The 14,977-nt window shown below is 50.7% G+C and overlaps 1 protein-coding gene across 1 annotated transcript in view; it reads left to right on the plus strand.

Moving 5' to 3' along the window:
• Nucleotides 1-3,130: 3,130 nt before the first annotated feature.
• Nucleotides 3,131-14,977, plus strand: part of APCDD1L (APC down-regulated 1 like) — a 46,535-nt gene continuing 34,688 nt past the window's right edge. Inside the window, exons 1-2 of the mRNA XM_020905142.2 lie at nt 3,131-3,386; nt 3,533-3,604. Of these exons, the coding sequence (XP_020760801.2) occupies nt 3,131-3,386; nt 3,533-3,604 (328 nt within the window). The remainder of the gene's footprint in view (nt 3,387-3,532; nt 3,605-14,977) is intronic.

A 14,977-nucleotide genomic window follows, 5' to 3' on the forward strand; every position in this document is an offset into this window, starting at 1 on the left:
TGGCTCCAGAAAGCCTGCCCTGTGTCCCCCCACTCTTCTCACAGCTCTGACCACTTGGGAAGACCCCTGCAGTGATCAACCCAGAGAAGTCAGCTCTAGAGGCTGACAGTAAAGCCCAGGGACATAACTCATGGCTAGCAGAGTCGGGGCTCAAGAAAGAACCTGCTTCTCCCCCAGACAACCTTATAATTACTAACCATTTCAAATGTTCTTGGGTGACGGGTCTGTAGGTACGAAAGGGGTCAGGAATCAAGCAATTAACACCCTTCCTGCAGCAAAATGCAAGGTCTGGACAATACAACTTTGGGGGGTTAAAAATAAATATCTATGTTTGAGGTCAAGTAAGTTTAGCTTCGGTTCCTTCTCTCTCTTTTGTTTGATCTTCTTATGACCAGAGGGTTGTTCAAATACTAACTGTTCAGTTTCTTTCTTTTTTGGAGGAGTAAAATCTGCACTGAGCAGGGAACTTATCTGACCCTGTGCTTCTGTTTTCTCACCTGTAAAGCCAGGAGAGCAGCACCAGTGGGCCTTGAAGGCCCTTCCTAGCTTCTCCCATCCTTCCAAGCATCACCCACTGTTCATGTCAGGCTAGGCGAGTACAATACCACATATAATTCTCAGTCTCAACAGAGGAGTTTGGCTAAGACCTAGGCAGCACTTTGCAATAGGGCTTCCCTGCCATTCCTAAGCCTCTTCCAAGGAAGGGTGTTCTCATATTAATAGGATGGGCTTTCTCACTTAGGAACTTGAGATTCATAATGGAACCAAGAGCCCTGTCAGTCAGGGAATCCCATGGAGACACAGAGCATCCCAAACACACGCAGGGACTCAGGAGTTCTGCCACCTTCCAGCCCTGTGGCCTTGAGACAGTGGCCCAACCTCTCTGAACTCAGTTTCCCTGCTCTGTAAAATGGGGCCAACAATACTTCTTACTTCTCATCAGTCTGTCCAGATATAAAGTCTATGCATCTAAAGCACCTGGACCACACCAAGGTCGCAATGTGGGTGTTAGTCGCTCAGTCATGCCCAACTCTTTGCAACCCCATGGGCTGTAGCCCTCCAGGCTCCTCTGTCCATGGGATTTCCCAGGCTAGAATACTGGAGTGGGTTGCCATTTCCTTCTCCAGGTCGCAATAATTATCAGCAATTTCTCTTATAAATAAGCCAATATAAATAAATAAGCCAACATAACAATTAATACATGAGCACCAGGCTTTGCAAGGAAGTTCTGTTTTCTAATAGCAGTACAGTAGGTTCTGAAAGTACCAAACCATAACCCATGTTGCATCAGTGTAACACCCACCCCCCCAAGCCAAACCATTCATACTCAAAGCCCCATCAGCGACCTGGGACTGCAAAACGCCCGCAAACAGGAAGCCCAGAAAGTACAGCCTCAAACAGTCACGGCCAAAAGAGCATGCAGCTTTTAAAACTACTCATAATTGTAAATTTTTAAAATTTAAAGGCACACAATTGCCACAAACAATTACCATTATGCAATTATAAATAATCACACCCCACCCCCCGCCCACGTTACCCCTTTCACCAAAACTTAATATGTGGCGCGCGGCCGCTGTCTGCCGGGGAGCTGATGGCATCTCGGCTTCAGCAAGGCCACCTCGAGCCTCATGCTGTTCTCAGCAATCCATAGAGACCAGAAAAAAATGTCATTTTCAGGAAGGGAATTGATCATTTCTCTCACATTTCCATTTGTGTAAGATCACGCTGTGGCCTCCTTCCACACTTGTCGAGTCTGTTCCTTCAGAGAAGAGAAAAGCTAAGGACGTCCGGGGATGGGGGGTCCGTGGCTAGGGGTTCCCTGGTGGAAGTTGAAGGGCTCCGGAGGCCCAGGGTAAAAAATCAAAAGACAGGGTGCTGTCTACTGACCCCCAGGGCCAAGCAGCCCACAAGTGTGGACAGGTGGGTCTATAAGCCCTCAGAGGGCAGGTCAGCCTCCTGGGCCGACACGGGCACAGACACGTCCCCACGTGCCCAAGTCCTCCGCAAGGGACATCCTCCATCTCTCTCCCTCCCCCTCTCTTCCTCCCTCTTTTTCATTCTCTTCTTCTTCCTCCCTTTCCCATCTGCCTTTCTGCCTGCCTCTCTTCTCTGCCTTATTTCTTTGTCCCTGCCTTTCTCTCTCCCTCTCTCTGCCCTTTCCTTATCTTTCTTCCCCCTCTCGCCTGCTAGGTTCTCCCTTTCACCTCTTTTTTGGTTCTATCTACTCCCTTCCTCTTTCACTGTTAAGGACAACACACTGAAAATGGACACCTTGATCTACACATCTCAGCCCCCCACCAACCCACCCCTATGACTTTACTTCTGTTCTCCTGGTGATCCCCGCAGGTGGGAACAATCCAGTTATACTTCTCCAATCCAAGTGATTCTGTCGCTTCTTCATTCATAAATCCAGTAACTTGGGAGGTTCCTTCCCCAGATGCTACTCCTGTTCAAGGCTTCCCTACCAATGGGGAGCTGCCTGGGGGAGTCCAGGTCCTGAGGTCAGGCCGGGAGGTGGCCTGACCGGTCCATCTCCCAGCTATTTCTCCCAGCTGCCTTGCCTCTGAGCAGCCACCCTCAGCTGACTCACTCAGATGGGGTTTAGGGGTGGGGGCAGGAGGAGGAGTTGGGGGTGTGGGGAACCGCCCTGGTCGGCTCCACACTGTTTGCCCAGATGCTCTTTGGAGCAGAGAAGGGCTAATTACAGGGAGCGGCTGTGGGTTGCTGGGCGCCCCAGGTTGGCCACATTCACTGCGCTCCTGCTCTCCAAGTTGACGCGACTTTTCCAAAAGTGTCTGGAAGGCCTGAAGAGAAACCTTGGGGGTCCGAGGACCCAGCGGAACCAGATGAGCTGCCCCCGACCCCCTTGCCCTTGGAGGGGACAACCTGCATAGGGGTGCGCTTTGGCGGAGGAGCGCACCGCACCGTCTGGCTTGGCCAGGACAAGAGTTTGCGGGAGGCCTCCTGGCTCAATGCAGAGACTTGGTGGGGAGAGGAAAGAACCAGGGCACGGAGGGGGGTCGACTGGGTTCTGAATGGCAGGAGGAGCTGCGCCAGAGGGCTGGGCGCGCTGCGAGGCTGTGCGCACAAGGCCGGGGGCTGTCTCCACCTCTTGTGGAAAGTTGGACCTATGAGTGCGCTGCTCTCCCTACAACTATCAACAGCCCGGGAGGGCGAGCGCGTGCGAGCGCGGAGGGGGGCGCAGGACCCTCGCGACTTCTTCGCAGGACCCCAGCCGGGCCGCCGCTGTCCGGGGCCGCCTGAGAGCCCTGTGCCGGCGCCTCCTCTCCACGCAGCGTGGATGCGCCCCAGGGGCCGTCCTGCCACCCCCGACGGGATGCCGGCTGCCATGCTCCCCTACGCTTGCGTCCTGGTGCTGTTGGGAGGTAGGTGCCACCCTCCCCCCACTGGCTCGCCGCCTGAGGTCAGAAGGGAGGGAGCTGCTGTCTGACATTCCTTGGGCTTCTTGGGGACTGCTGTGTGGGCCCGTGAGCCAGGCCGGCCGTTCTGTGCCTTGCGCGCTCTTCTCCAGCCTCACCTGGCCGGGCACCTGCCGCACCTCCAGCCTTCTCCCAGACACTGCTGGGAAGCCGGGCGGAACCACGTGCGCGCCCCTCTGTGCACAGTGCCCGCCGCAGCCTGACCTCCAGGCACTCGAGCGATTCCTGGTGCCAGGCCACGGGGTGGCTGGGACCTCCAAAAACTTTCAGGATCCCGAGCCCACTGGGACCCCCTCGGCAAGGTACAAGCTCCACGTCACTCAGACCTGGGCTGCAGAATCTGGTCTTGCCCACTGAATCCTAGAGGGGCTGGGACTCAGAGCGGGTGTCCTACAGCAGAGCTACAGAAGAAGTGAGGGGAGGGCACAGTGACCCTCACCCCACCCCTCAAATTCTGGTGCCCAGCAGGCTTGGGGTAGGGGGGCAGGGAACTGGACCCCCATAAAGGGGATAGTGTCGTCTCCAGAACTAACTGCTCTCCGGCTGCCTCTTCTCAGAGGATAGGAAGATCAAAATTCTGTAATGCCCGCTGACCGTGGTGCACCACCATTGGCAAAAATGACAATAATAACCACAGTGTGCTGCTCACCCCCAAGCACCCTCACCTTGTGCAGGATTAAGAATTCTGCCCCTGGAGTCAGATCACTTAACTCAGAAGTCCAGATTAGCTTCATATCAATCAACCTGTGTGAACTTGGACAGGCATGTCCATCAGCTCTCTTAGCCTCAACTTTCTCATCTGTCAAATGGGCTTACCAGACCTTCACCTCTGTCTAGGGTTATTGTGAGGGTTACAAGAAGGAGAGCAGGAGAAGCGACTAACATACTGCCCAGGCCCGAGGCATCCGTCCTGCAGGAAGCCATGCTGCCCAGTTATCGCTGAGCACGCTTTTCTCCACTTACAGGCAAGAAGCAAAGTCAGGTCTCTCTGCAGCTCTTCAGTCAGCCCCGAATTTCTCAGCTAGATATCTGAAGAAGAGATGAGCCAGGTCTGAAGGAAGGTCAAGGGAGGATGTGTAGGCAGTTTGAAGAGCTGCAGATGTATCCACCAAAAGGGGACGTTTGCCTCAGGGCTGGGGCTAAAGGTTGCACAGCTGTCCATGGCCAAGGAGTTCTCCCCGGGCACAAAAACAGGCCAGGAAAGTAAGAGTGGAAGGAAAGGGGCACGGAGGGGACGGCTGGGCAAAGAGTCTGTGTGCTTGCCCTGCGGGTGCGGAGCTGGGAGGGGGAGAAGGAGGAAGCTGTGTCTTCACCTCTCCTCACCTCCTCCCGGGTGGTTCCATCCTGTGGGGATAAGACAGGCCAGCACAGTAGGGCACCTTTCCCCAGAAACCTGCAGCCTTGGTCACAGCACAGGGCCGTTGTCCTTGCAGGCCCCATGCTCCTGTCACGCCAGTAAAATCACTGCCAGTGCAGCCTCGCTCCTGGCTCTCTGGAGTCCTGCTGCTTCGCCCCCTGGTGACCTCTCGCCACCCCAAGTCAGACAGATTCCACAGGAGAGAAGCCAAGAGGACCCGGAGGCCTGGGTGTACAGAAAAGGCAGCTGCGGGTCTGGGATGCCAGACCCATGCAGGCGGCCTTCACAGCTCCTCACTCTGAGCCAGGCCCCATTTTCCACTTAACTCTTTTCCCAAAGTCCTTCTCACCACTGGCAGCATCACCAGGCAACAAGTTCCTTGTGCTTTAGTGAAAGGAAGCAGAACCCTTTTAATCCTTCAGATGCTTAGATAATTGAGGTACCTGAGCGGAGGCAAGCCTGGACTTCATGTCTCCAGGTTCAAGAAACTTTACTATAGGAACACCAATGGCCCCACCTCGGGAATGCACTTTCACACACACACACACACACACACACACACACACACATATACACCCCACCAGGGTTTCTCAGCTTCAGCACTGTTGACACTGTGATCCAGACCCTTTTCTGCTGGGGGCCATCCCGTGCCCTGGAGGACATGGAACAGCACGTTTGGCCTCCACCCACCACACACCAGTAGCAACAGCTCTCAGCTATGACAACCACAAACGTCCCCAGAAGCTACTGGATGTCCCCCGGGGGCCATCATTGTCCCTGGCTGAGACCCACTGGTGTGGGCAGATCAAATTCAACTTTCAGATGAATCTGTCAAAAATCACCAGGTTAGATGGATTTTGTTATTCTTGCTCTGAGCAATCAGGAAATCAAAGGCACAGTGGGACCTCAAGAAAAACAACACAGTCGAAGTAGCTTCTAATCTAGACGTTGATTTTTCCCACTTGTCTTCTCTCCCCTGGTCTCTGAAAATGTCCTCCCTGGGGATGACAGGAGCTGGCTGTGGGTGAGGGTGGCTAGTTACCGGCTATAGCAGACCCTCATCAAAACCCTTCATCGCCAGATGAGTCTTGTGCCAGTGCAGTGGCTTCCAGCTTTGGTTCACTCCTCAGCAATTTCTGGCTCTTAAAAATCTCCTTACTCAACAATTTATGCTTGAGGGGGAAAATGAAAAACCACAGCTTCTTTTTTCCCCTCTCATTTGTATTTCTTTTTTTCTAATTTCAGCCCTGCTTTTATCTCTAGCCATATACTTTGCAATGGCAAGTTATAGGTTAGAGACAGATTAACTAGGACAAAATCACAGGCTATTCCATAATAAATTACTTGTGGATATGGGGCTCTGTTTCAAAACTGAGAGTGAAAGCTGGGGAGAAAATTAACTTAGTAGATGGGTCCGAAAAATCAAAGGTGAAAGGAGATTGGTAATTGTATCCATTACTTAAAACAGAAAAAAATTTTTGAATGAAAACTTTCTCTCACCACTTGGATCATGGTGGCCAGCTGTTTCACTTGTATTCTGACTGATGCTAGAATCTCCAAAGTCTAAATAACCAGTTCAAGACAAACAGAACATCTTCGCTGGTCTCCAAGCCGTCTAGATGATGAACTAGTAAGAAGCTACGTGTGAAGAACTGTTTGGGAAATGTATTGGATGCTCACTATGTTCATGGAAGCCGAAAGCCAAAATGAGCCCCTGTTAAGATTTCCAAGATACAGTATAGCTGAGTCCGTTCACTGTTCATCTGAAACTATCACAACATTGTTAATAGGCTCTACCCCAATGCAAAGTAAAAATTTAAAAAGGCAAAAAATAAAATAAAAGACCTGGTGCAGCCAAGTAAATTAATCAATCAATTAACTAAAGAGAATCCAATGCAAAAAGAGGCCACTGAGTTCAGTTTGAACTTGAGGGCAGCTCAGGCTGAGCTGGGGGTAATCCGGGGAAGGAACTGAATTCTGAAGCTGGCGCCAGAGGTGGCCATGAGTTGTAGCCGGGTGGTGGGCAGTGTGACTGATCCTCAAACCAGAATGGCTTTCAGAAGCTTATTGCACAAAGCCAGCCCCCGACCCAGAGTGGGGAGCACAAGGGTCATGGTGGACAGATGTCCCAGAGAACGTCAGACCTCCCCATGCGAAGGGCCACCAGGGGTTCAAGTGGCTGGCTTTGGTTCACTGGGGAGGCAGGACTAGTGCCCCAGGACCTCCACCTGCGCACTGGGAGGCTGGTTGGTCTTGGCTGAGTTTAACACGTCTTGTGTGCTTCGGAGTTGAGAGCAGCATCTTAGGAACTGAACAGACCTGGGTCCCATCCTGGCTTTGTCACCTTCCAGCCCTGTCACCTATGTCCCCATTAGTGAGTTGGGACTGATGATAGCCTCACCCTCCAGGGACACTCAGTCCCAACCAGAGCCTCTGTCCAGCTCAGCTGTGATCATACCTGTGCCTTCTCCTTCGAGCCCCTATTAGTGCTCCCGATCCCTGTGTGACCCTCCTCCCTGCACACTTCACAGACAAGCTTTCTTCCTCCTCAGAGAATGTATCACCAGCTTTCACCAGGATACAGAAACACTCTGTGAGCCGGTCCTTCAGTCCATGGCCCTTTACACCACAGCCTGTTCCTCTGCTTAGAACACAGTTCCCTGCCCCCAGCCTCCCCTTCGTCTGCAGATTTGGGTGTAAATCCCTAGTCATGAAATTGCTGCAGCAAAATATGTGTGTAAATTCTCCCCAGAGCTTTCCTTTCTAATGGCTTGCACAGTCAACAACCTCTATGGATGGGCTACGAGACCCTGTTCCCCACATCCTTGCCAACCTTCATCATCACTGTTCTTTAAAAATCTTGCCAGTGGCAATGCCTGGTTATTTATACTTGCATTCCTTCAGTTATGAGTAAAGAAGAATGTCTATTTATATTACCCCTTTCATTGACTTTCCTATGACGTGTCCGGTCATCTCCTTTGCCCATTTTTATACCGAACTTTTAAAAAAATATTTTCTTCTTATTGATTTGTTAGTGCTTTTTATATAGAGAGAAGTAGCTGTCTCCTGTATACATTGCCATTTTCCCTAGCTTTCTGTTTGCCCACCCAAGTGTCCTAAAAGAGAATTTACTCTTTGTTCCTGGTCTCTTTCACATCTACTCCACTGAAATGTGCGAAGGCATGTGGTTTCTAAGCAAAATGTGCATTTTTTTCACCCAAGAGAAGAATAGATGGCCAGATAGTCTTACTATGAATGACCACATATGGTGTCTGTGTGTGAAGGAGAAACTGTCTTTCCTCGGAGGGAGAGATATAGCCCAAGCACTGTGCTAACAAGCACGTCGTAAATGATACCCCATGATTCTTTCAACCCCCTGTGTCGTGGGCACCATTCTACAGATGACAGAAGCAAGGCCACGCACCCAAGGTCGTCCAGCTGGCAAGCCCAGGGGCTGAGATTCGTGGACCACCAAGCTTCCTGCTTCAGCTGTCCCCTCCTGGGGCAGTTCAGCTCAAAGCTCAGGCAAGAAGGCTCCCTGCCCTGCTGCTGCTCGAAAGAACTGGGCTTTTGAGCCAAGGCTGGGTGCCAGGAGATCCACAGGCTCTGTGGCATCTGGGCTGATGGTTTACATAACACAACTTAATGGGGAAGATCGCAGCGTAGAGACCACAGGCATGCTAACAAGAACAGCGTTTTAAATCCCCAATTAAATGTTAATCTGAGAGTTGTTGAAGAGGGAAGGATCCTAATTGTCCATCTGCATAGCTGCTGGGCTCTGGAATTCGGCTTCCCACATTCAGATTCCAGCTGCTCCATTTGCTGCAGATTACCTCATCCTTCCATGCCTCAGTTTCCTCCTTCATGAAGTCGACCCCAAGGGACTATTGTGAGAAGTCAGTATCACTATCCATACGGAGCGTTTAATACAGTGCCCGGCACACAGCAGGGGCTTGGTGAGGTCACTCTCATCATTGTTAATGTGACAGGACACTGCCCGCAAGGTCCAGTCTGGAGAGTATGCTATCCTTCTCCTTGCAGGATTGGGGCTGGGGGAACTACAAGGCAGTCTGGGATATCAGGAGTGTGGCTGGGGAGGAGGGGTCAGAGAGGGTAGTGGACAGAGTCAGAGGAGGACAGGGATGCAAAGTATGAAAAGGGGGTCAGAAACTCGAGTTCTTGCTTTCAAAGGCATGTGGGGGCTTGGGTTGCCTTTGCCTGGTAATGGACCCAAAGTGCCCATCCAGTGGGTGGGACAGCGCCATGCATTTCAGGGAGGAGGGATTTGGCGGGGGGGCTCCTTGTGAGGAACGCTATGACAAATCTAGAGAGCATATTAAAAAGCAAAGACATCACTTTGCCGACAAAGGTCCAAATAGTCAAAGCTATGGTTTTTCCAGTGGTCATGTATGGATGTGAGAGTTGAACCGTAGAGATGGCTGAGCGCTGAAGAATTGATGCTTTTTAACTGTGGTGCTGGAGAAGACTCTTGAGAGTCCCTTGGACTGCAAGGAGATCAAACCAGTCAATCATAAAGGAAATCAAGCCTGAATATTCATTGGAAGTAGTAATGCTGAAGCTGAAGCTCCAATGCGTTGGCCACCTGAGCTGACTCATTGGAAAAGACCCTGATGCTGAGAAACACTGAAGGGTGGAGGAGAAGGGGGCAACAGAGGATGAGCCCTGGGTTGGGAAGATCCTCTGGAGAAGGGAATGGCTGCCCACTCCAGTATTCCTGCCTGGAGAACTACATGGACAGAGGAGCCTGGCAGGCTATATATAGTCCATGGGGTCGCAAAAAGTCGGACAAGACTGAGCAACTAACACACACATATAGAAAATGGGCTTGTGGACACAGTGGGGGAAGGAAAGAGTGGGACGAACAGAGAAAGTAGCATCAACGTAAATACACTACCGTGCGTAAAATGGATAGCTGGTGAGAAGGTGGCGTATACACAAGGAGCTGAGCCTAGGGCTCTGCAATGAGCTAGAGGGGTGGGATGAGGGAAAAGGAGGAAGGTCCAAGAGGGAGGTGATATGTGTATAATTATGGCTGATTTGCATTGTTGTATGGCAGAAACCAACACAGCATTGTAAAGCAATTTTCCGCCCATTAAAAATTAAATTAAAAAAAAGCTAAAAAGTCAACCTCCACGGGGCACCTGCTTTTGTTAAGCATTATATTACTTCTTTGCAATTGCCTTATTGTTTGGACACTGCAGTCATTGCCATTTCACACCTGAAGAAATGGAGGCCACTGGGCTAGGGTTCCTAAAAAGTTTGCAGACCGGTGAGCGCTTGGTTGCTCAGCAACCATCCATAGCATGCGAGATGCCAACCCAGTAAGTCCACACCACTCACTGCTCCCTGGTGGCCCTAAGGTACTCATAATCTGTTTACCCAGTTAGCTCAGGGACCGGGAGACCCATTCCCCATCACACAGAAGAGCCAGGGAAGGTGGGATCCTTTACGGATGCCAGGGAGATCCATGGAGCTACCTGTTGGTCTCATTAGCAGTGGAGGGTTTGCCCTGAGGAATCCTCTCCAGCCGCCCCCTTCTCAGGTCTTCTGCTTGAAGCCAAATTGCAGTGGACAAGTGCTGGGTCTGCCTGCCTAGGTTCCTTTCCCCCTGTTTCTGCTAACAGCAAAGTTTCCCTTATTGGCTCTAGTCCTGGAGGACTTGTGAGCCAAGGTGCCTCCCCTCCTCCCTGGGACATGAATCTCAGGCCTGTGCCCATAGCTATCCCAAGAGCTCAGTGCGCATTACAAAATCTGAGCTGCCCTCTCCAAACCTCAATGTTATACAAAAAAGGAGAAGCAAAGCAGTTGCTCACACCCAACCTTCCTCTTGCCCCAAAATACAGGTAAACACAGAGGTCAGCACAGAGATGTATTTAGCTTGGAATCACCAGTGACCACAGCAAAACGGAATTACTTGTCCTCTGAAATGTACAATTAGGAGTTGTTTTAACATGTGTTTTTGGTGGTTGGGTGTGGTTTCTAGATCGTTTGAAACTGAAGTCTACTGTTTGGTCCATCAGCTTTAACCGGGTTCGGATGGGCTCCACTTCCTTTAGCAGCAACCCCAAGTTAACTGAAATGGAGACCAACTTGCCATGGGGTGAGAGTGCCTGGGCTTTTCCAGTTGATGTTTGCCCTTATTTTTTTTCTTACGATAGTTTTACATTTCATCTGCCTTTTACAGGGAGGTCAACTTAAAGTCACCAATGAAACCTCAGAAAATTGTTAACCTGGTGATGGAGTGACTAGCTGCATTTTCCTAGTAAACCCCACCCCAAGCCTTCAGGGACTATAGGTGCTTGTTTGGGGCCAATTCAGAGATGTATTCATCTCTGCCACTGATGAGGTTTAGTGGTGAATTCCTGAAATCTTCCTGATGCTGACTTCCTGAAAACTTGGTGTTCCAGGTACCAGGTAAAGAGCTTAAGCCCAGTCCCATTATATCAGGCTATCCATTACTACTGCTGGCAGGGGCCTCAGGAAATAGAGGTTAGGATACCAAGCTTCCAGAATCCTGTAAGGGCTTCAACAAAACATGAAATCACTTGGAATTTACATATTCATCACCACAGAGCTTCTCAGAGTGTTTGAGGCCAGAGCTGCTGGAGTTCATTATTAAGAGGGTGAAACATATTCCCCTGTTTACACAGATAATTTGCTCAGAAAGTTCTTTTTTTTTAATCCCACTTAAGTACAAACTTCTTTCTCTCTCTCCTCCAAATTCTAATTTAGAAGAACTAAATGAATGAGTATGCATTTACTATGCTTTTGGATAACTTCGTATAATTTCAAGTCAATGATGGAAACATTTCTTCATTCAAGTATTCTTCAAGGGGTGTTCAGTGGATGCTGACAGTGTACCAGGCCCTATTCCACGTCTTGGGGACACAGGCATGAACAAAATGGGCCTGGTATGGCCCTCGTGGGGCTTGCCTTCCAATTGAGTGGTGGGGTGGGGGAGCACAGACAATAAATAAAAAACGAGAGAATGGCTGATGGCAGTGGCGCTATGGAACGAAGAAAAGATGGTAACTGGGGAGGTGTGGCTGCCAGAGGAGGTGAATTGAACCGCTCAGTGATGTGAGGAAGAAGGGATGTGAGAGAGACCTGAGAGGACTTGACTAGGTCTGAGGCCCAGGAAAGGAGGTTGAAGATCCCAGAGGAGAGAGGAGCTAGAGAGAGGGGCGTCCGGGCCAGGGGACACCATGCTCCCAGGTCACATGCTCTGAGAACGTGGGAGCCTGCTGTCTTGGTGGTGGGGTGGGATGTGGAGCAGAGCCTCAGGAGACCATGCCGGTGAAGGTCACAGCCAGGGACAGGGCAGAGCGGAAGGCTGGGGTCTGGAGAACTCTGCCAGACACAGCAGACACACCAGCCCCAACCACAGACGAGACATGAATGTCCACCCGACCCTGGTGACTGCTGCTGAGGGTCTGGACCACAGCACCCAATAGTGGTCCTGACGCAGGTGAAGGGAGTGAGCAGTCAAAGGGGTCTGAAGCCAGGAGGAGGCCAGCCTCCCAGGTGGACACAGGATGGAGATGAGATTCCGCAGAGGGCATGGAGATGTGAGAGCGGGGCCCATGGCCTCGGTGAGGGAAGGACAGCAGCTGGAGGTGACGTCCACCAGGAGGTGATGAGGGTCAGGGCAGCCTCCGAGGACGAGGGGCTTTGGTCCGAGGGAGGAGGGAAGACCTGTGATCTCCAAGCAGCACTGGCTTAGGACCTGCCATCAGGGAGGGTGGCATTCAAGTGGAAACCAAAGTTCTCAGGGATGGGAGGGGTGGGTTTGGCTGGTCTCCACGTCCAAACAGGCAGCCAGTTCAGGCAGGCACCTTTGAACTTCCTCCTCCATCCCTCCCGGCCCCTCCAACCCTTTTCCTGGCCAGGTGTGTCCCATCAGCTCCCACTGGACAAATGGCCTTTCTTTGTGCACAAGGGCTGGTTCAGGATAACCAAGGGTGTGTACAGAGTCCTTCTTCCCTTCAAGAAATTATATCCTCGTTAATCAGGAATGCAGTACCTGAATCCGCACTTAAGCATCATCTAATAGGTCCCCAATTACTGAAGGGGTGCGTTTCGGGGGCTGAAATTTCAGCTGCACCACCAGCAGTCTGATTATCTTGCTGCTCCCTCCCCCCACTGAAAACATTTCATTATTGAGCAACACACTTTCGGAGCTAGTTTACATTGTCTTTGCTTGGCTGACCTTGTACGCTATTGAGTTGGAAAATGTGGTTTGTATTGTAAGTCCTCTTAATAATGGTTTTTTTTTTTTGAAACAAGGGACTTTTCCATTGCAAATGAGACAACATCATATTTAGCACAAAGAACGCCTCTGTCTGTTTTGAAACATAATTTTCATTAGCTAGGTTTTTCACTGTAAAGAGGATTTAAATTTTGTTTTAAAAACAGTCTGCCCCCCCACCCACCTGCAACACATATTTCTGTGTATCCCTCCATAACAAAGGTCTAGAAAGACAGGCAGATTGATAATAATGGTCTGCTGGGAAAGGCGAAGGAGGTTGAAGGCTGATTAAAGGGAATTCTGCCGCTCTGCCTTATTTCTTAGTAATGCCAATATACTAATAGGGGCTGGATAGAGTCCTGCCTCCACCAGCCCCGCAGGCAGGGGCCAGTGTTATGGGTTGAATTGTACCCCTCCACCCTACCCCCAAAATTCTTATGATGAAGTTGTAACCCCCAGAACTCTGTAATGAGCCCTTCTTTTCGGAAAAGGTCTTTACAGAGTGATGGCATTTAAAGTGAGGTCATGAGAAGGGGAACTGTAATTCAAAAGGACCGATGTCCTCATAAAGAGGGGAACCGATGTGAGGACAAGGGGAGGGAGTTGTCTGCAAGCCCAGGAGAAAAGCCTCAGAGGGAACCCACCCTGCCACACTTCCACCTGGGACATCTGGTCTCCAGAGTGAGGGAGAATTCATTTCTGTTGTTTAAGCACCCAGTGTGGGGGGCTGGGTGATGCGCCCCCTGGGACCTAATAGAGTGAGGCATGAGGCGGGGTCCAGTGTCCTCCTCCATGAAGTGGGGCATCAAGATCGCCCCGAGTTGGACAACAGGCCCAGCCCCCACCCTAGCAGCTCTCACACCGGCGCCCCCTCCCCATCCCTGTCTGCAGTCTGCACGGGAAGCCAGGCAATTTTGGAGGGATTAGGACCATGGCGTCTCACCCACCCGGCCCCGCACGGTAACCACGTTCCCCTATTCTGTCTTCAAAAGGCCCACTGAGACAGCAATGCTGGCCAGGCATCCCACGTCCCCACCAAGATCCTATGATCCCCCTCAGCTGGGTCCCCACACGGGCCCCTCCTCTTCTCTGGGGCATCCGGGCCTCCGTGAGGCTTCTGCCCTAGGCCCTCCTCCCCCTCCTCCCCTCCTCCCCTCCTCCCCTCCTCCCCTCTGCCTGCTTCCTGGCCCCCTGCCGGCCCACCCAGCCTCCCTCACTCTGACACCCCTCCTTCCTCTCTGGATATCCCTCTTCGGTCATTTCACAGGCTTCTATCCCTCAAACCAGCGCCGGCCAACGGAAATTAGATGCTGTCCACACATGTAATTTTTGGCTGCCACATATTGCACGTGAATCCTAGTTCCTTGACCAGGGATGGAACCCATGTCCCCTGCAGTGGAAGTGGAGTCTTAACCATTGGACCGCCAGGGAAGTCCCCATATGTGTAATTTTAAATTTTCTAGCAACCACCCTTTTAAAAGGAAAAAAGAATAAAATGAAATTGTATAATTATGTAGTTTGATTCAGTGACTCGATGGACATGAGTATGAGCAAGCTCCAGGAGTTGGTGATGGACAGAGAAGCCTGGCATGCTGCAGTCCATGGGGTCACAAAGAATTGGACACAACTTCGCACCTGAACTAAGTTCATAGTTTGATTTATATTTAAAGGTATTCTTATTTAACCCAACATATCCAAAATACTATCATTGCCACACACAACCAATATTTTAAAATTATTGAGAGAGTTGGCATTATCTTTGTAATAATGTGCGATAATATTCAAAATATTCAGAAATCATTATATATTTAGGCTTTATAAAATTTACTGTTGAAAAGGAGAGGCATACGCTTACCCAAGTTGTTCCAAAGCTTAAAAGTGTTCTAATAACTGAACTGAATTTTAGCTTTT

This window comes from Odocoileus virginianus, chromosome 9 (assembly GCF_023699985.2).
Source record: "Odocoileus virginianus isolate 20LAN1187 ecotype Illinois chromosome 9, Ovbor_1.2, whole genome shotgun sequence".
Lineage (NCBI taxonomy): Eukaryota > Metazoa > Chordata > Mammalia > Artiodactyla > Cervidae > Odocoileus > Odocoileus virginianus.